At 39.4% G+C, this 21002-nt stretch overlaps 1 protein-coding gene across 4 annotated transcripts in view; it reads right to left on the bottom strand.

Moving 5' to 3' along the window:
* PPP4R1 (protein phosphatase 4 regulatory subunit 1) overlaps positions 1-21002 on the bottom strand; it is a 59798-nt gene that overhangs the window by 11823 nt on the left and 26973 nt on the right. For all 4 annotated transcript variants that reach the window (XM_042833738.1, XM_042833731.1, XM_042833756.1 and 1 more), the window contains 8 exons: positions 14140-14282; positions 12355-12501; positions 11149-11256; positions 10325-10390; positions 9141-9299; positions 8048-8178; positions 6040-6557; positions 449-624 (listed from right to left, as the gene is read on the bottom strand). In XM_042833738.1, coding sequence (XP_042689672.1) covers positions 449-624; positions 6040-6557; positions 8048-8178; positions 9141-9299; positions 10325-10390; positions 11149-11256; positions 12355-12501; positions 14140-14282 — 1448 coding nt within the window. The remainder of the gene's footprint in view (positions 1-448; positions 625-6039; positions 6558-8047; positions 8179-9140; positions 9300-10324; positions 10391-11148; positions 11257-12354; positions 12502-14139; positions 14283-21002) is intronic.

Raw genomic sequence — 21002 nt, forward strand, 5'->3', positions numbered from 1 at the left:
TATCATTTTGTAAGTTAGCACCAAAAAAAGTCACTACAACTGATGCTACAGTTAGGAAACAAATAAAGCACAACATCAGGAGTTGGTGGCAGGTTGATTTTTGTTCTAAGAAATCAAAACACACTTGTAATGTTCCATTAGGATTGTGTATAAGCATAAGCAGCAGTATCCAAATAAATGCCACATTCCTCCACTCCCTGAATGCTTTTGGGCTTCACAGTCCAATAGCTTAGATAAAACAACTAGCAAAACTAAAAATATCCCAACAAACTCGTTTTATTTTAGTAGCTTGGGTTTCAATACCAGCCAACGAAACCAAGCATCATGCTAGCCAAAGTAGGAAGCATTTAACTGCAATTACTGCACAAAAACAAAATACAGCTCTGTTACTGGAGCACAGAAATCAGTATCAGGAAGAAAAGAAAAAAAAGAGCACAAAACTTCTTACCTCAACAGTGTCACCAATTAAAGGCACAATATCACTCAGTATGGGCTGAAAATTTTGTTGGTCACTGCTGGTTAGTTCAGTCTGAGAGTCTGTTCCCTTGCCAATGCTGGCCACTGTCTCTTCCTGAGGATTCAAACTGGATGCTCTGAGTGCAGCAGACAACACCTCCACTTGTGCTGCAGCATACGAAAGAGAAAGGGATGAGAGACTGAACTGCAATAAACCTAGCATGGCCACAGTTAACTGTCAGATGTTGGTTTAATTGAGGAACAGCTGAAGAACCACACGGTAATGCCTCAGAGTTCATGGGAAGTAAGGTCTTAGAGGGAAGAGTGGAAGGGAATCTGCCAGTTAAAAAACCCAAACCTCTTGCTGAGCAATGTTGGCTGGGTACAGCTTGACCTAAGCAGACTGGTATCGTGATCAATCTTACCTGCAACAGCCCAGCCTTCAGTGCTGACCAATGTAGCCTGCCTTCTTTCCTCCATCTCTTGACCCATTAAACATACCCAGCTACCCAGAAGCCATACTCATCATACAGAAATGGCTTTTCCAAGGTTATCTAAACACTGTGCCCATTTTGAAATCAAACAGCAAACCATATATCTGTATTCAATCTCAGTTTGCCATACCAAGTTACAGAATGTGAATGTTGGATAGCTAGCAATAAGAATTAGACAAAGAAAACTGGACTCGTTGGTATAGACAGGAGTTCTCTCTTCTATGCTATGTATCCATTACAAGAAACAAAATTGTAACCTGATGCAATCTGAGCTAGCAAAAACACACAGAGGTCCCTGGTTTCTGAATGAGGTCTGATAAGCAGAAGGCAATTCTTTTCAATATACTCCGTACCTGTGTAAAATTTCTAAGATAACTGCAAGATTTCCTTACTGTAAAACCACTCGAATTCACTCAACAGGAAAAACTCACCATACAACAGAAACTTAAAAACAAAACCGCTAATAAGAAGCCACCAAAAGAACAAAACTCTTTTCTAACATAGCATTTTACATCCATGATCACAGTACAGTGTCAGGAATTTGACAGTACAATTCCTAAGATTAACAAAAGCTTGCTATGACTTTACTGTTCAAATGTCATTTCAATGACGATAAATCTCAGCACTTCAGAGCCCATGAAGATTAGCAAGATCAAGGAGGTTGGTAAATTACTCCAAAAACAAACAAACAAACCCACTCATTAAAAATAAGCAAAATGAGTGATCATTTCAAAGATCATTTCAAATGCCAAACTCCCACAGACTTCACTGATCACCAGTGCCTTCCTGTTTCTCCACGGCTCCCGTTGCCAAGGGCCTTGTCTTGTCTGTTGTGACAGGACAAGAGGAAATGGTTTCAAACTGAAGCGAGTGAGGTTGTGAGGTTTAGATTGGATAGAAGGAATGAGCTTTTTGCAACAAGGTTAATGAAGCACCAGAACAGGCTGCCCAGAGAGGTGGTGGATACCTCATTCCCGGAGACATGCAAGGTCAGGCTGGAAGGGGCTCTGAGCAACCTGATCTGCTGTAGATGCCACTGTTTATTGGAAGGTGAATTATCTAAATACAATAAAATTCCTAAGGTCTTAACTAAGAAGAAAAAAATAACTCCAGCCACTATGGAGGAATGGAGATTGATGGAGTGCTCGGTATGGGAGGAAAAGAGAGCGCATGTGTGTATCTGCACATGTGCACAGCTCTAGGTGGATGCTTGAAGATCCTGAAACACAAATTGTGTCCTGAGGAGTGGCCTTCACTGCTGGGGCATGTTCTCTCATGATGCCATTGCACACCACACAGTAAGGCCTCAGAGTTCATGGGAAGTAAGGTCGTAGAGGGGAGAGTGGAGGGGAATCTGCTGGCTAACCAACTTTCACAACTACCTTCAGGAAAAATTTGAGTTCGAAGGTCAGCTTTCTGCAAAACACAGGGCCCACATACTGCACTGTTCAGACAAAGTCAGTGCTTACAGGATCTTAAACCATCCACCAATCAACTCTTTCTTCCTCTGACTTTCGCTTCAAGCAGAAAGTATTTTTCAGAAGGGAACTGCTTAACTGTAGCGTGCCCACACCCTAAAATAACTAGCACAACCCTTACATTCAAAACCACTTTTTTACCTGGCCTTATTAGTTTCTCAGAACTTTCCACCCCTCCTGTATGCTGTATTGCTGTTTGCTGTTTCCCCTGATGTTTTGCTAAAAGACTTGGATTTCTCAGTGGCACACTCCCTTTTTGCTGAAGGATCTGTTTTCCTCACATTCACTTCTTGCTGGCAAGCAAAAATTACAGGCTGCCCTAGCAGATACAATAATACAAGTAACTAAGGAAACATGCCTGTAACATCCCAGCAACAGGGACTGAGAGTTGAAGACTGCTATAGTAAATGAAACATTAAAACAAAGAGGAATTTCTTCTCCTCTTCTCCTTACCTTCTGTTCCATCTACAATGTACTTAACTGTCAGCATAGCTGGTAGCCTAACCTATAAGCACAGGTTTTTTATATTGGAGTGAGGTCTACTGATGTAATACTTATGGGCTGTTTTTTCCATATCAGGTCTCCGTTTGGAAAAGCACATTGTGGCTGGCACAAACCACAGCTAGCCCCAGTAATGTGCAAGTGAACTTCCATCACCCACCAAATAACAATTAGAAAACCTGATATTACACAATTGAACACTCCCTATGCAGAGCAGAAGGGGATAAATAAAGCTCAAGACAATGTCCCTAGAAAAAGAAAGAAAGAGATAAAGTACACGGGGAAAGAAAAGCAGCTTCTGAAGTCACTGAAGACAGCAGACTGAAAGAACCAGAAAAAAAGTGACCCCAATAAAGACTTCACGGTGATTTTTTTAAAGAGCCAGCATGCTCCAGAGGAATGTGCAGGTTTCCATCTCCCAGCCCATGAGACCTCAGGATGTCTGGCCAGCAGACAGGAGAGGTCACATTAACATTAACATACCATTGCCTTGCACTGCGTATCGGATAGCAGAACTATCCAAGCTGCAGTTTGTCTGCGAGCAAACAGGCTGTCTTACCTCAGTTACTGACTGTTCAACTACCTATTGCTCAGATGCAGTACTCTGGCAACAGGTTAGCTCTGGAAAGAAAGCCTCAGGGAAAGGATCTGGGGGAGTGAGATTCAGTTAAAGCAGATCACCATGAGGTTATGGGAAAAAAGAAATATATATATATGGTCAGCGGTGGCTGCCAGCCACTGTCAAAAACTGTGTTTGCTAGAAGCCTCATCAGTTTCCAGGGCTTCAAGAAGGGATTTGAAATCTGAAATGGAGTCTGCTCTGATGACAGAGGTGCAACTTCAGACCAAACTTCCACACCTGTTCAGCTGTCTGGGGCTGGTGCTGACAGCAACCAGCACACAGCAATCACTGACTTCTGCTGGCTGTTCCACAATGGACACCACCTTACTAGCATCACTAGTTACTCTATGCAGTCAAGTAATAAAAACATCAATAGGATTTTTTAAAACTTTCCAAAACCCTGACAATGAGGCAGGGCAATATGGTTCCCCTCAAAAGAAATTCTCTGTATTTAGAAAGTACTCTCCCAAACCAAACACATGAAAAGAAGGATACTGAAGTTTCAGTCTAGCACTGACAAGCAACAGAGACAGAATTAAGGCTGTCTGGATATTTAATGTTACTGACACACACACAGCATCATATACTACAGTCTTATTCCCAAACCACACTTTCATTAATTCATCCTCATTTCATTCTGTGAACTCTCTGGTATTTGCTCAATTTGCTACAAAAATCAGAAATGTATGGAGGGAAACTCTGCAGTGAGGCAAACTCCATTCACATACTGAATGAACACTGCACCTTCTGCCCTTGGTGAAAAAAGCAGCAATAAAGGCAGGAGCACAGCACAGAAGCAGGAATCCCTTTGGATTCCTGAGTGGCAGGAATTTGGTAGAAGTGACAACATCCAGAGGAGGGCTAGAAAAATGAGGCCAGGACCCCTCCTATGAGGACAGGCTGAGAGAGCTGGGGCTTTTCAGCCTGGAGAACGCTCCAGACAGACCCGATAGCGGGACAGGCTCTTCAGCAGGGTCTGTTGTGATAGGACAAGGAGAAACGGTTTCAAACTAAAAGAGGGGGCATTTAGACTGGATATAAGGAAGAAGTTTTGGGGTGTTTTTTTTTTTTTTTTTTTTGTTTTTTTTTTTTTTTCTTTTACAGTGGTGGCGAGGCACCGAAACAGGTTGCCCAGGGAGCTGGTGGATGCCCCATCCCTGGAGACTTTCAGTGTCAGGCTGGAGGGGCTCTGACCTAGCTGTAGGTGTCCCTGCTCATTGCAGGGGAGTTTGACTTTTAAATGTCCCTTCCAACACAAACAGTTCTATGATTCTATGAATTAAGACCAAAGCCAAACAAACAAATTACAATAAAAAGCCACCCACAACAACAAAAACAACTGGTCAGAAACACACTAACCCCAGTTCAAACTTTTCCAAACTTGCACACACCAGCAGCTCATGGTGTTGACAACCTAGTAAGAGATTTCTTCTGAAATGTTCTAGTCTAAAGCTGCACCTGTACAGCAGTACCTCTAGACATCTAGTCACAAGAGCTACAAGAAACCACTCTGAGACAAGACACGAACACACATGAAATAAACTAACTTGTAACAAGGTAATTCTGGATGTACAAGCAGATAGGCTACATAAATCTTCATGCAAACTAAGATATGTTTCTTAACTACCACTTCTTTTTCCTTCCTACTTTTTCTTTTTTGTATAGATGCATGCTTTCATCTAGGGACGCTTCAACTTCAGAAGAACGTGGTTCTTTCATAGTGATAGCTCAAGACTTTCTGGCTGTAACCTCAAATCTGATGTGCCTTAGGATTTATTCAGCATATGTGTACCAAGGAAACCTATCTCTGGTACGTATGTGTGAATCAGTCGAGTTATTTCAGCTCACGAGGTGTCTCTGAAGTGCTGTTCAGCCAGATGGCCATGCTTGTGAAACCCTTTTCCAATCTTCAAGAGTTTTTTAAATCAGAAAACACATGCTCATTTCAACAATTCCCTTTAGATTAGTTCTCAGCTTGACACTAAAGCTTTGCAAACTTAAGTAGACAATGTGAGACTGCAGCAATCAAGATTTCATAGGAAAATCAATAAGATTAACTATTTAAAAGTAGATTGGATAGCTCATAACATGAAAACCACATTTATCATTTTATTGGTAATTTAAAAATATATTTTATCTGTTTTGCTTCATACCTCTGCTAATTAAAAATTAATATTCTGATTGATAGCTTATACTGTGGATCCATCTATTTAATTACACTGTCAAGCTGAGCAGTCAGAATTTTATACTATGCGAATTCAGTTTATGGAAGGAATCACACTGCCTTTAAACACCTCTACACATATGGAAGTTCCCTTTTGGTTCATATCATCACTTTCCCCAATTAAATCCTACTAGATGCGATTTATTTGAAAATGAGGAGAAAAGTACTACCTCTGACTTCTAAAGATAAGGTTAAAGCCCAAACTGCTAAAGCAACATAAGCACATCTCCAGACACTAAAAATGCTTCAGCACTTTTACTATACCTTTAACGTCTGGATCATCGATATGGGGTTCCAAATTTTCTATCATTTCCTCCAACTCTTTCCTTGTTGCCATAGGAATGTTTGGAGATACCGGCATTGTCAGTTCCTGAATTTCTCTATTGAGGATTATCTCAGAAGTCTGCTGAAGCTCCAAATCAATATCTATTTCAGGAAGTGGAGTCCTCCAGAAATGGAAAGAGTTGTACAATTCCTGCTCTGAAAGAGAGGTTTCCTGTGAACTGTGCCCAGCCACCCGTAGTCCTGCTGTACAGCAATGAGAACTTCGCTCGTTCTCATCAGCCATTCCCCCACAAGAATCTGAAGACAAAGTGCAATGAAAGGATGACTCAGTCTGGAAATCACTTTCCCTCTGGGAGTTATTTGACACTGCATTTTGATCTCCCGGGGCATTTTCAAGTTTTGTTGCAAAACTGTCATTGTCGATGTGTGAGAACGGGTCCTCTGATCTGTTGTGCTCATCCTCTGTTGTGATGTCTTCTGCAGTTCTGGTTTGTTCACTGTTGAGCGACAAAGCAAATGAACCATTTCAAAAAACAAAATAAACTTGTCACAAACATATGCCTTCGAAAATTCATACAAATACCATCAGCTTCTTATTTATCAAAGTAGATTTACTTACACCATAGCAAAATAAATCACAGAATCAAAGACTGGTTGAAAAGAGAAAGGACTCCAGGAGGTCACGTGGTCCAAAGCCCTCCTCAAGCTTCCCTTCAGCTATACATACACATTAATAACACACCCTCCTGAACCTCCTCATCTCTAGTCTAAACAATTTCAGCTCTCAGCTTTTTCTTATAGGAAAGACATTACAGTCTATCACCTTTGCCCCTCTTCTGTACTTTCTCTCATTGCTCAATCTCTCTCTTACACTGGTTTGCCCTAAACTGAACACAGTTCTCTGGATATGGCCTCAACAGTGCATGGTGACCCTTCCCTGATCTGCTGGCAATACTCCTAATGCAGCCCAGGCTACCATTAGCCTTTGTTACAAGCAGTCCTGGTGGACACCAAGTTGAACCCCAGGGTCCTTTCTGCAAAGCTGCTTTTCAGCCCACCAGTTTTCAGCACACACTGGTGCCTGGACTTCTTCCCTCTGCAGCTGCAGGACTTTGCATTTCCCCTTGCTGAACTTCATGAGGCTCCTGTGAGACTACTTCTCCAAAGCCTTTCAAGGTCCCTCTGGATGTGGCAGCACAGCTCCTTGATCTGTGTCGTTTGCAAACTTGTTGAAGGTGCACTCTGCCCCTCATCCAGACCATTAAGGTGTTTAGTAGAAGAGGTCTCAGTACCGATCCCTGTGGTACACAAGTTACTCACCACCAGTGAAGACTATCAGTGATCATCACCCCCTGGGCTCACTGCTCAGACAGTTTTCAATCCACATCACCACTTGCTCGTGCAGCCTCACACATCAAGTTGGGTTGTTAGAGTTAGAGTAGTATGGTGAGGTCATAGTTGGACCCGATGATCTTTAAGGTCTTTTCCAACCTGAGCAATTCTATGACTGTATGATCAACAACAGCTTCTCTACAAGAATCTTAGGAAGATCAAATATCTTACAGCCATCTATATAGTTTTGCCCAGCGGGATTGTAAGTGCCCCCTCCCTGGAAGCATTCAAGGCCAGGCTGGATGGGGCTTTGAGCAACCTGGTCTAGAGGCAGGTGTCCCTGCCTATAGCAGGGAGGTTGGAAATAGACGATCTGAAAGGTTCTTTCCAACCCAAACCATTCTACGATACGATTCTATGATAGACAGTATCCTCATCTACCAAGCTTTGTCGTAGAAGGTATATCCTAAGGTACCTGAAGATATTCTAAACTACTGAATAGTTCAGTATTTTTAATAGATAACTGAAAATTCTGGTAGTGGATTAAGAGAAGAAGTTATAGATTTTTCCAAGATAAACACTCAGTTCATACGGGAAATGTATCTTTTTTAACTTGCAGCTCACACAGGAAAAAAACAAGGAGGCAATTCTTCACCTGTTTTCCTGTGCAGAAGCATGGTCCTCTGAGTTTTTATCATCTTCTTCTTTAAAATACTGACCACTGCTGGATGGATTAGCAAAAGTTGATATGAAAGGCCCCAAAGACTGAAAAGCAGCTTGTCGGACCTAGTGGAAAAGGTCCAAGGAAAAATAAATTATGTAAATATAATATAAATTCTTATGAAACATAAGTCTATTGTTAGGAACAGGAAGGGTCGTAAGTCTACATAGGAAAGTAACAGTAGAGTTTCTTGGAAGATTAAACCAGTTGTATACCTAGAGTGCTAAGTGAAAAACATTAGGAAAAAACAGTTAAATCACAAGTAACTGTGTTGATGGGCCCACGCTCCACAGCCAAAAAAAATCACATGTATTTAAATAGCAGAAGTGGGTGAATTTGAAAGTTCAGCTGAGATAATGACTTAGAAGGAAAAGAACTTTGCTGTAGTGAACAGACTTTTCACTGTTTTGAATTTGAATGATAACATGCTTTGCATTTTCTTGCCCCCTTTGTCATTCTTTATACTTTAATTTGTTCCTCCTTCCTCCTCCTATTTAATCTTCCTGTCTCACCAATCACCGTATCCACCCTTCATTTCTTTTATTTGATTAAATCTGCTGGACTACAACTTGCATGATTTCCAAGGATCCAAGAGCTCATGCCCCTGTGCAAAAGATCTACTTCCGGCTCTTGGAAGTAGCCTGCTCAATAACAAACTTAATCTTTAAAGCATAGACCTTGGTGTCAAAAAAAAAAAAAGGAAGTAGGGAGGGATCTGTGAAATATAAATAAATTCCAACTAATTTTTTAGATCTGCTGATGATCTTTAGTGTTGTTAAGCCATAGCAACTTCTGTAGCTAAGAAAAGCGGTCCTGCTGGCACAGTTTTTCCTCCATGTTGTGGTGGAAATAGAAAGAAATTCTTCTGCCTGCTGGAAAACCAAGCATTCCAACAAGAATCTTTCTCAAGATGCGTGAAACAACTTAAGTTATCCATACCTACGGGGAGAAGCTGTATGTAGAACATCACAATCAAATCACTAAACTGTACTGAACAGTTATTCAAGAAATAAGAAGCGCTTCTTACCCATCGCGAAGGATCACTAATCAAATTAATAAAAAGGGTTGACAACTTTGTCCGCCGGACTTCTTGTGACGTTGCACAAGAAACTGCCATGAAGCATTCAGCACAGGCTTTCCGAACTCCCCACACGTTATCAGAGCAGAGCTGGAAAAACCTCGGCAACTGTTCAGAACACAGCAAGTTGCAAGTCTTAACAGGCAGCACTTGTTTCAAAGTGAGTTCTGTTCCATGCTCATTTCCTCCCATCAAATTCTCTGCCCTCACGCTCAACAGATACCTCAGTTGAATGTTCACAAGACAAAACACACATTCAGTAGCACCACCCTTCTAATCACTGGCACTCATGTTACCTGCAGATACATACAAGGAATATTCACACATCTGAAGAATTACTTCAAAAGATTGTATCAGACTTGCCCCTCCTAGCAGCTTACTCTCCTCTTACTCACCTGTACCTGTAATTTCTCATTGCATTATAGACGTTAGAAGATACACTCCTGTCTATTTCTTGCCTAATATCTTTCAAAATTTACTGATATTCTCTATCTTCACAACTTGAAGTATTTTCTTTAGGCTGCCTTAAACCTTCTCTTAGCTCTAGAATGTGTCTTGTATAAGAGATGGCTCTGAGTGACCTGATAAAGGCGTCTCAGTATCTAATGGGGAGCTACAGGAAAGAAGGGGACAGACTCCTTAGTAGGGTCTGTGGTGATAGAACAAAAGGAAACAGCTTCAAGATCAAAGAGGGTAGATTTAGGTTAGAAACAAGGAAAACATCTTTTACAGGAAGGGTGGTGAGGCACTGGAACAGGCTGCCTAGTGATGTGCTTGATGCCCCATCCCTGAAAACTTTCAAGGTGAGGCTGGATCAGGCCCTGGGCAACCTGATCTAGCTGTGATGTCTCCGTTCATTGCAATGGAGTTGGACTAGATGACTTTTAAAGCTCCCTTCCAACTCTAAGAGTTCTATGATTCTAAGAAGTCTGTATTAACGGTCTTCAAAATTTTATAAATCTTAAACAAAGCCTTGTACCAGCCAAACTGAAAAGTCACAGCTGTTACAGACTCTTCTTACTAAGAGAACATAGTAGTCATTGCCTAATTGTTTTATCTGTCCTTTGCTGTCCCACATCTAACTCCACTACTGACTTGCACTAAAAAGAAAAATCCTTTAATAGATAGCTTACCAGCATTTCTTCAGTGGCCTGCTGCCCAACCACACTGCAGATATCTCCAAAGTTGGCTGCACATACCTTGCAAATGAAACACAAGAAATAACCACTATGACAATTCTTTAATACAGCATAAAAAGTCAAAAGAAATAACTAAACAGCTTTTAAAACTAAGGGAACAATTTTTGACACTAACTCACAATCTGCCATTTCCCCATTCTATCTATTTCTACGGTGTTAAAAAAAAAAGATTAAAATGTTTTCTTCTTTTTAAGATCTTCTGGAGCTTTAGTTTAACTTTCGCTTTTTAAACTTGACTAATGATTTAATCCCAAAAGAACCACCCCAAAACTGAAGCGAAAAGGAAGAATAAAATACGTTCAAAGTGCTGTCAAATGAAATAATACAAGCAATTCCAAAGGAGAAGCAGCTATCCAATAGCAAGGTGAAACCAAAACGCAGTCTCAACACCTAAGTTTCACGATGGCATACTAGTTTGCCTCATCTTAATGAGCATCTTTATGTCTACGCACAGAGGTATGAGCTCAGGTAGCTGATGCTTTATCAGTTCCAGCTGGTTCACATTTTCATGGTTACCTGCACAATCGTAAGGACAGCTCTTTCTTTGTTTCAAATAATAAAGGTAAGTACTCAGGGAAAAAAAAGTCAGCATCAAATTAAAATCTATGGAAATACAAACTACAAGGAAGCACCATAGCTTTCACTTAAGTATGTGACAGATGCAATCTAGCAGGAAGGTGTCCTTTAGACAAAGGCAAGTTCCAAACTGATGACACTCCTTTCACAGATAATCCAGATGAGGTGCTGATAATACGTACCTTACGAACATGAAACATTCTGCAGTCACAGCACATCTCACAAAACCTAGGCAGAACAAGTCTTTCCGTGATGTCCTTTCCCACCATGGAGGCCATTTTGCACATTATCTAATGGCAAGACAGACAGACACTAGTTAGGAATGCTTGCACAATACACAATTTCATGTCAGTTAAGCAGAGCTTTTTTACACTTAATTTTCTGATATAGAAAACTGAAATCATGAAGAACTACTGAAAAAAAAAAAAAAAATACATCAGTCCTTCAACTGAAAAGATCTGACTGTTCAAGTACTTGAGGAATTTTAATTTAATTGAGGAATAAACTTGAGGAATTTAATAACAGAAAATTATTACTTAATAATATGGTTAAGTGTCTTCTATTATTTTCTCTATGATTCGATAAAAATAATTTAAAATTGTTGATATTGATCACAGAAAAACAGAATATCCTGAGTTGGAAGGGGCCCATAAGGATCATCAAGTCCAACTACCAGACATTAAAAAAAGTCCACTCAAAGACATTAAATAAAAAACATACCCTATATCTGAGAGCACTGTCCATCTGCAATTCCCTAATATAAAAATACTGTGCATTTGCGTTATACCAAAGAAAGTGGCAGCTTTAACTTCTTACATAAAATTCTACATTTTAAAAGAGAAAGGACATACAGCTTCTGACATTTTTCCTTTAAAATATTAATTTGCTGACCATTTGGACACAAAAGTTTTATTTATCAAATATGCTTATTACTTTATCCAAAAAAAACCAAACAACCCACACAACAAAAAGAAATCATTAAAGAGAACAGAACAGAAAGTAGTGACAAAGAGAATTCAAGGAGTATAGATTTGCCACAGATAGAAATTTTCCACATATGCTATTTAAACCCCTCATAAAACAAGCCTGCAAAAAAAAAGAAGTAGATGCTTTGTAAGCCAATGAAAATTAATAACCTGTGCTGGTTTGTCCAAATGGGTTTTTCTTCATAGCCTATATAACATACTGAATTTAAATCTAACCTTGACTCGAGTATAAGATGGCACAGAAAAAGTTATGGATTAGTTACGGATAGCGATATAAATTTTTCTCTCTAATACCATATTGGTGCACATCTTGGAAACACAATAGCATCACAGTGATCACACAGCATCACCAACAATTCAAGAGACCATTATACCCTCTAGTTTGATACTGCTGTTACTTACAGCCACGGCCTCTGTCTTCACATCATCATTGCTGTCTGGTGCTGTCAGGTCTATCAGAACAGGGCATACTTTGGTCTCCACATCGTATCTCTCTATGAGTTCTTGTTCCAGGAGAACTAACAATGCTGCCTGGCTTGTTTTTCTTACCTATTGTAAGGAGATAAAAATCAAATCAAGGAGTATAAGGAACTAGGGTGGTTCTTTCGTGAAGTAGGTCCAAGTATTTTGGGAGCCATACCTACATACTGCTGCACACCTATGTTCAAGGTGCTTGGAGAGAGAGGACAAGGTCTCCAAAAGCACTCTGCAAATACTTCATGATTTAAACACAACACCAGATCCTAGAAATCTGCTTATTGTAAACTAATGAATGCTATTATAGTAAGTGTCCACCTATGTATTTCCCAAGTCAAGACTACTATGCCAAAGGGAAACAGAAAGAAAGGCATGGAAGAGAAGCAGCACAGCTAACTGGGAAATATTCAAATATTCAAAATATTCAAAGTTCTACGGCATATGAGTTTTGTTAAACAAATCCTCTTTTTACCAAGTTTGTCTGACAATGGATAACCGCATTTATTCTGAACAAGACAATTTTGCTTAGTTCCACCTACACAAAAATATAATAACCTTTTAAAATTGACTTAATACGTATTTAACTGGCACTCAAAAATAAGTTTTATGGAGGTAACAATCACCAAATAGAATTATTTCTAGGGCAATTAGTTCTCAGTGCTCTTCAATAGCTGTGTATCCAGCGCTGACAAATATAACACCAAACACTTTGCTAGCATCTGGAAAAAAAATCCCAAAGTTACCGATAAAAGCTTGCAAATGATTCAGAAATCACTGGAGTCAACTGGAATAATCCAGATAAATTGAAATCATGGGCTTATTTATCTTACATGAACATAAAACTTGCAAATGCAAGATCATGTATGTCAGAAGAGAAAGCATTACATGAAGTGACAGATTACCTACTGCAATGCAGCAATTATAAGACCTTTTGAGGTCTTTGTTTCAGAACAAATCAGCCAAATGAGCTGTGCAGTTATCAACAGAGGTTAGGAAGATGAACAGTCATGGAATGTGTGAATGAGAGAATATCAAGCAGATATTTGCTGTTGTATTAAACATCAATTAGCAAAACCATTACAAAGAAAAATATGCCTGGTTTTGGTACCTGTTCTTAACTACGGAGGATCTGGAAAGGTTTAAAAAATAAAAAATAAATTAAAAGTGACAAAAATTCAGACCTTTCAAATACTAAAACTAACATCACCTAGGACTTACTCTGAAATGGTAGAGAATCCTACAGAAAACTAAAGGCAAGATGATGTATAGGTGCAGACATGCAAAATGCTCAGTGCCAACTCAGCTTCCAAGACAAGAGTTACTAGATGTATATATAAACAACCATATATGATGGTATGTAACAGTTTAAAGAACTGAATTATAGCAAGGAGATGTCTTTATTGTCTATTATCCTTTTTTTTTTTTTTTTTTTTGCCAGAATTTGAACTAGAAAACCTAGAAAAATGACTGATTTTGTCTATAAGAACACAACACCAGATAAAAGCTCCAAAATCAGAACAGAATATATAAGGTAAAAAAAATCAAAATTTTCTTTAGTAAATTCAGATTTCCATGTATTACAAGTCATTTTAAATTTTTTTCCGCTCTAAAGTATTACATCCTTAACTCAGCCTAAATTATTTAAGTTGAAAAATCTCACACAATGGAAATATTCAGCTAGTTAATAAACTGCTTCTGTAAGACACTTACCTGGTTATTCTGGTCTGCAAGGTACCGTACCACAATAGGTAGTAAGTATTTGGAAAAAGCATATGGGATGGAAGGTCTGTTTTCTTGACAAAACATGGCAATATGAGGTACCTGTTCCATCAGTTCTGCCCGCACTGTAGGCTCTGTCAGTCACAGTAAAACAAAACAAAAAAGGCACTATAAATGTTAGCAAACACACTGTCAGATACTACCAAAATAAGCTTTTTTACACTCTTGTACTTACAATCTGTGTGATCAAGTGGTCAAGTCATTAAGTCTACAGTGAGCGTCAATCTGATAAGCACCACCTTTATGCAAAGCCAGGTGCAAGTACACTCTGTACTAATAAACTACCACAAAAGACTTGGCCCACGTTCTCTACTATAAATTCCCTGCAAGCATAACCTGCTTTCAAGAAAACTGCTATGCAGAAAGATAACCCAACTGCAATGAGAAGAAACAAACTGAGGGTAGCTCCTGGCTGCAGTTTTTCACACAGAAGAGATTTCACCACAGCCACAACCACAGATACTTTTTCATTCTTTGCTTTTTAAGGCTACTGTTAAGTGTTGCCAGATAGAAGTAGCTCTATGTTCTCCAAGTTGCTAGTTAAATTTATTAGATACATTTTTTACTGAAGTTGGTGACTTTCAAAAATGTGTAATTCAGTTTTTCAATTAAGAACTGCTTGAATGTATCCTAATCACATGCCAAATAGTTCACTTATCCACAGGAAAACAAACAAACAAACAAACAATTTCAGACCTAGGTACTATTTCTCTCCTCTCAGGATTTGCTTAAACTGTAGTTGCTATCAGAGAACTGATGACCTACACAAACACACAACGAAAACCCAGCAGCTACTCTCAAGAGACAGTGGTTAGATTTATAATATTTTAAATAATAAAATGTACACTGTACACAGGACACACATGCCCTACTAAGCTTTGCATAGGTAGGAACTGTTTAGGTAAAATTTAACAGCACGACAGAACCATCTTCCTTAGGATATTTGGAATGATCACAAAATGTCAGAACTATAACCTTTTGCCAAATAGGAGCATTAGCTTTGTATTTAACATGGATAATGTATGCAGCCCTTAGCTTTCGAACACTAGTTAGAATTGACAACTTCAGACTGAATAAAACAAACCAGAGCAAATACCACATCTAGTTTGCTTTGCTTCTCTTTCTAAAGCGATAAGAGGAGCATCCACAACAGAAGTCATCTTATCTAAATCTTGGATGCTCTCAAATACGTGCAGGTTGAACTCCTTAAGCAATATGTCTAAGTATGTATGTATGTAATGTATATGTGAAAGGCTGTACTGAATAAGTCAGATTATGAAGATCACTCAAATACATGCAAGTTTTAGTAAACTTCAATCAGTGACAATGAAATTTTAGTTTGATGAACACTCAATCCTACAGTTGGCCAAAATAAGCACCTGTAAATAGGACAGACTTTTAAGGAGATCATTAATTTTGAAAGAGAAATTCTATATATCATATTAATAAAAGAAAAAACTAGATTTGCTAGAAACAACTTTTCTTCCAAAAAAGCTTAGAGAATAAAATTTACCATCATCAATTTATTTTCTCTATTTTAAGTCTAGTTTTCTACTGAGAGCTTGAAGCACCTCCTAGTTTTGAAGTAGCCTAACACTTTGTATCCTAGTGACTCATATTTCACTTACAAAAATTTGCCAAAATAGTCAACAAAACACAAGATATCTTACACTGCAACTCTTTGTTAGGATAAGCAAAACAGCTGTTTATAGTATTAAAGGCAGCAAAATCATCCAACTTCATCCTATGATGAATTCTGGTCCTCTTAACTGATAAAGCCTAGACTCTTCACTTCTGCCACAGGTAACTGCGCAAGAAGGGGAGTCCCTTCAAAGCCACCACTGCTGCAGATAGACTGCATGGCCCTAGCCTGAGAGCTCTTCTGAAACGGCTGATGAACCAACCTCAGAGTGATGTGGATGTCTGCAGATGAAGTCAGTCTGTCCTGCAAGCTCTGTAACTCACTGCCTAGCACCTTGACAAAGCAACAGAAGAAAACCTCCAATTCTAAGGCAGACAGCACAAAAGCTGTAAAAAGCATTGAAACACAACTACAGACCACGGTGAAGATCCAACAGGCTAGAAAAGGAGAGCTGAGAGGTGAATAATGATGAGGTAAGGCTAACAACTAATGGGATGAGAAACTGGAACTTGCTGGACAAAAAATCAGAATCAGGGCCCAATGTAATCATCCCTCTCTACTCAGCACTGGTGAGTACCTTGAGAACTGTGTTCAGTTTTGGGCCCCTCACTACAAAAAAATACACTGAGGCCCTGGAACGTGTCCAGAGAAGGGCAACAAAGCTGGTGAAGGGTCTGGAGCACAAGTCTTACGAGGAGTGGCTGATGGAGCTGGGATTGTTCAGCCTGGAGAAGAGGAGGCTCAGGGGAGACCTCATTGCACTCTACAACTTCCTGAAGGGAGGTTATAATGAGGAGGGGTTTGGCCTCTTCTCCCAGACAACAAAGTGGACACAAGGAAACGCCGCAAGTTGTACCAGAGGAGGTTTAGGTTAGACATAAGGAAGAATTTTTTGTTTCAGAGAGTGGTCAGGCACTGGAATGGCTGCCCAGGGAGGTGGTGGAGTCGCCGTTCAAGAGGCGCCTGGATGAGGAGCTACAAGATAATGGTTTAGTGCTTGTGGTAGCAGTGGTAGTGGGAAGATGGTGGGACAAGATGACCTTGCAGGTAGTTTCCAACCTTGTCATTCTATAATTCCATGCCAGGACTTGAAGAACTTCCTCCCACCTTCCCTGCAAGACTGCTACTTCAAAACATGTTCAGGACATGATTTAAGACACAAGAGGCTTGTGTCAAGACATTTGTTTCTAGGATCTCCTTCCCACATCTTGGGTCCCTTGCCTCATTCCCTGCAGCAAAGAGAAGATGACGCTTGCTGGAGATGTGGGAGGTAGCAGGAGAGGTTGTAGAGGGTAGTAGGAAAGAGGAAAAGAAATTCAGCTGAGGCTTCACGTTTAGCAGGAGTGCTTTTTGAGCTGTATTCGAATTTGCTTCAGGCAGTTCCCACCCTCCCAAGTCCAAAACTTGCAGCTGGCCTTTCCATTATGCCAATGCAATTGCTCCTGCAGCCAGGCAACAAACCCTATCAAAAAACAGATCCGGCTGACACAGCTCTTGCCCCACCACAGCAACTTGATTAAACAGTAAGAACTGGCAATTAGATTAGTTTCCCTCTACAATCACACAGTTATGTAGAACAGCAGAACTTTCTGATGATGGAAGCAAGCAAACAGCCAAAGAGAGTCCATGGACTCCTTACTGTGATACTACTAACAGAACAGAGTGAAAGAAGCAAAATACTGCCAATGAACTTGATTTGTCTTGTGTGAAGATGTGTAAAATGCTTAAGCCAAACTCTTCACTGAGTAATTCTACGCTACTCATTTGATTGGAGTCCTAATTCTGGCTTCACAGCTGAAGAAAACGCTGTAATCAAACCCAAGAGCTCTGTTTTAAGCATATCAAGCTTACAATGCTTTAGACACCAGGCACTCAAAGTGGGCAGACTTTATTGATCTTGATACCTCTATAGTTTGCTCAAACACTGATAAAGCGATGGCAACACTTCCCAAATTGATTGGGTTTTCTGTGAAAATGAATCCTTAAATTTTTTTATGAAGCAGTGAGACAGCAATAGTGTCTTTTTTTCTTCTTTTTTTTTTTCTTCAGAACAGGATTCATCTATTAATCATCACTTAAGAGAGTGGCCCTGCTGTGTGATGATACTGAAGAGCTCACGTCAAGTGAGCCCTCTTCTTCCTGAGCTACTGAGCAAGCTCTGGGTTTGCAGGGAACACAGACAGATGGGATGATGCAATTAAAGATTTGAGAAATTCATGAATTAGAACCACAGAGGCACCTTAGTTCTTACATTTCTTAACTTCTATGCACATGGCTCCACAATCTTAGTAAGTTCAATTAAAACCAATAAACAAACCAGCACTGTGTGCATCCCTGTAATGCAACGCCACAATTCATTATCAAAAAAGCCTTTTGTGCAGTTTCAGGGAATTAGTGCTGCTATGCAAAATCTGATCTTTAGCCTTCCCAATTTACAGCTTAAGTCTTCCAAATGTTGAAGCATATGTTTCAATTTGTACTGATCAGAGTCTAATCTTGCAGTCAGTCTGATGGGGTTACAGTAATGCAGTTTTTGTTGTTTGGTCTTTAGGAAACATAAGGCAATGCCAAAAACTCCCACTAAACATCCAGCACTTTCTCATTCCCTTAATTCATTTCTCAGCTTCATCTTTTGCTCCGATAAAGGCTGAGTGGCAGCTCCTACAAAGATTCCAGCAAGATTCAACATGTAACAGTGTCTGCCATCTTAAATCTTCTGTAGCTTAAAGGAAATTTATGGCTTGATCATCAGCACAGCAAAGGGACTGTGGAAGTAAGTATCAGTTAAAATTATTACAATGTAGTTTCTTAAAGCGTAAGCTCAACACAGCATGGACAAGTGCATTCACAAAATACAAGCAAAATCTGGATGAAATTTCACTTCATGTCCAGATTAAAAGTTAGTATTTTAAGCACTCTAGAAAGTCATACCATTTGTTTGAAACAGTACTTTTTCTACTTGGCAAAGTAATACTGCCTCCTGAAAGCAGAAGGTTATCTGTACACTGGAAATTAAAGGATTATTGCAGACCTTCATAGTATAATACCAGCTAATTGTTCCAGTACAGTTATTTGTAAATGAAGTCATTATTCCAGAATCAACTCACAGCAAGATTCATTTCACAACAGCTTATTCTGCAACACATATAGTGTTTGGAAGAAATTCTGCCAAACTTTCATTATCCCAAACTGACCATTCTGAAATACAAGCAGCAATCAATCTCCTCTACGTTTGTGAGGGGCTGTGAGGTTTTCGTGTGGTTAAAAAATGTGCATGAGGAACAACTACTGGTGATGTCAGTGCTGCTTCAACTGGCAATTTTCATGAATGTTTTTAAGTATACCTCAAAATTAATATTTATTTTCATTGAGAGCTGTGACAAAGAAGTCACAAAAACGTCCAGCTTTGCATTTACATGTTCAATCTTAAAAAAAAAAAAAAGCAATTAAAGACAACTGAAAATATTGCTTTGCGTGTACTACGCAGAAACAAGCAATGTGAAAAACACTTTCCTGCCTATCCTAAAAAAGCTCACTTACCTATTCAGCCTGAGTGTAAGGGCCACAGCATACAGAAGATGACGATCTGTCAACATGATGCCATAGGTCTGCATTTGCAAACTTGTCTATTTTCAAACTGAGTCATCTACATAGTCAAAGCTGAATTTAAACAAAGTTTGCAGTTTATCAATTCAAACTTTATTCCCTTCCTTACAAGATATGATTTTCCCTCCTGCTTTCTATTCTTTCTGAAGTTAAGTAAATTTTTCCCTTTTGATGACTCTCACTCTTGTTTCATCTGTTCCTCCAACTTCCTCTCCTTTTTTGAAGGCCAAAGAGAATCCAGACAAGTCAAAATATATTGTGTAACCAAAACCCAACCTTTTAGCTTAGGGATCCATCAGAAAGACTGATGTGTCTGATTTGCACATTGCTTCACTAGCCAAGCTCTTTCTTTGTATTAACCAGAAATAGACTTTGTTACTGATCAGCAGGTCGGGAGTGAAGTACAGAACAACTAACGAGAGAACGGAAAGTCACCATTAGCAACTAATAGAAGCATGGAGAGACAAAAGAGGATTGCACAAACAAAGGAAAAAACTGTGTAGGAGGAGGTGGGGGAAAAGGTTTGAAAGACTGCTGAAATGAAAATTGGGGAATGAAGGAAAAGAGAGTTGGAGCTACTGACAGCTGGGGAAAGGAAATATTAGCCCTATCAGAAATCTCTCTTAAATATGAAGACTTTGTTAAATAGAAAGCTGAAATACATGCTGTTGGACAGGCCTTGTTGGCACCTCACAGTCTAATAACTGCAATTTGATTGGAATGGTGCTTAATACAGGTTAAACATGCTATTAAGTAATTAAGGTTGCCAGGCCATCTCACTGAGGCTGATTACACAGCTTCGGAACTTAATGACCAATTAGTCTAATAATTGTTTCTAAAAATGAGTTTGCTTTACAACCTGCATTCGAAACTGACCACGTTTAAAAAAAAAGTTTGAATACAAATTTACACAAGTGATAGAGATAGACATAAGGGCCTTGTTCGAGCTCGTGCAAGCCTGTCACCAGTCCATATTTGAGAATGAAGATCTAGCTGTTTTAACATAGACACAAGCATTTTAACACTAAAAATGGTTACTGAGGGATAAACAAATATTTGTCATGCACCAAACATCTATGAGTTCAAAGCCACCAGAAAAACATTTAAGTGGCATACATAGCATCCCTCAAGAATGACAGAAATTGCAAAGCAGTTAAATAGTAGGTTTGAAAGCAATACAAGGTACCGAATTGTTACCTCAGCCGTAACTATCCTAGGGACCTCACTACCAAAGATCACAGAGAATTCCAGAGTTTGTAAGGGTTTAAAATAAAAATTAAAAATAAAAAACACAACAAAAATCACAGTTTGAGCAGGAATTCCTGTCTACAGAAATGGAAACAAAAACCAAAGCGAATAAGACTTCCAAGCAAGTGAGATTTGAAGAAAAAGCCTGTGAGGCAAATAAGTGGGTAAATAACAGAAGAGGTATACTGCTCCCCAACTACCACTGAAGCAGCTATTCTCTGATGCCATTTACAGCAGGGTGCAGCAATTCCCATTCAAAGTTGGCAGCATTGTTTTGAGAGCATCTCATTTTCAGTAC

The sequence above is a fragment of the Centrocercus urophasianus genome, unplaced genomic scaffold (assembly GCF_019232065.1).
Source record: "Centrocercus urophasianus isolate 14NV4802_14NV808 unplaced genomic scaffold, USGS_Curo_1.0 seq_11, whole genome shotgun sequence".
Classification (NCBI taxonomy): domain Eukaryota; kingdom Metazoa; phylum Chordata; class Aves; order Galliformes; family Phasianidae; genus Centrocercus; species Centrocercus urophasianus.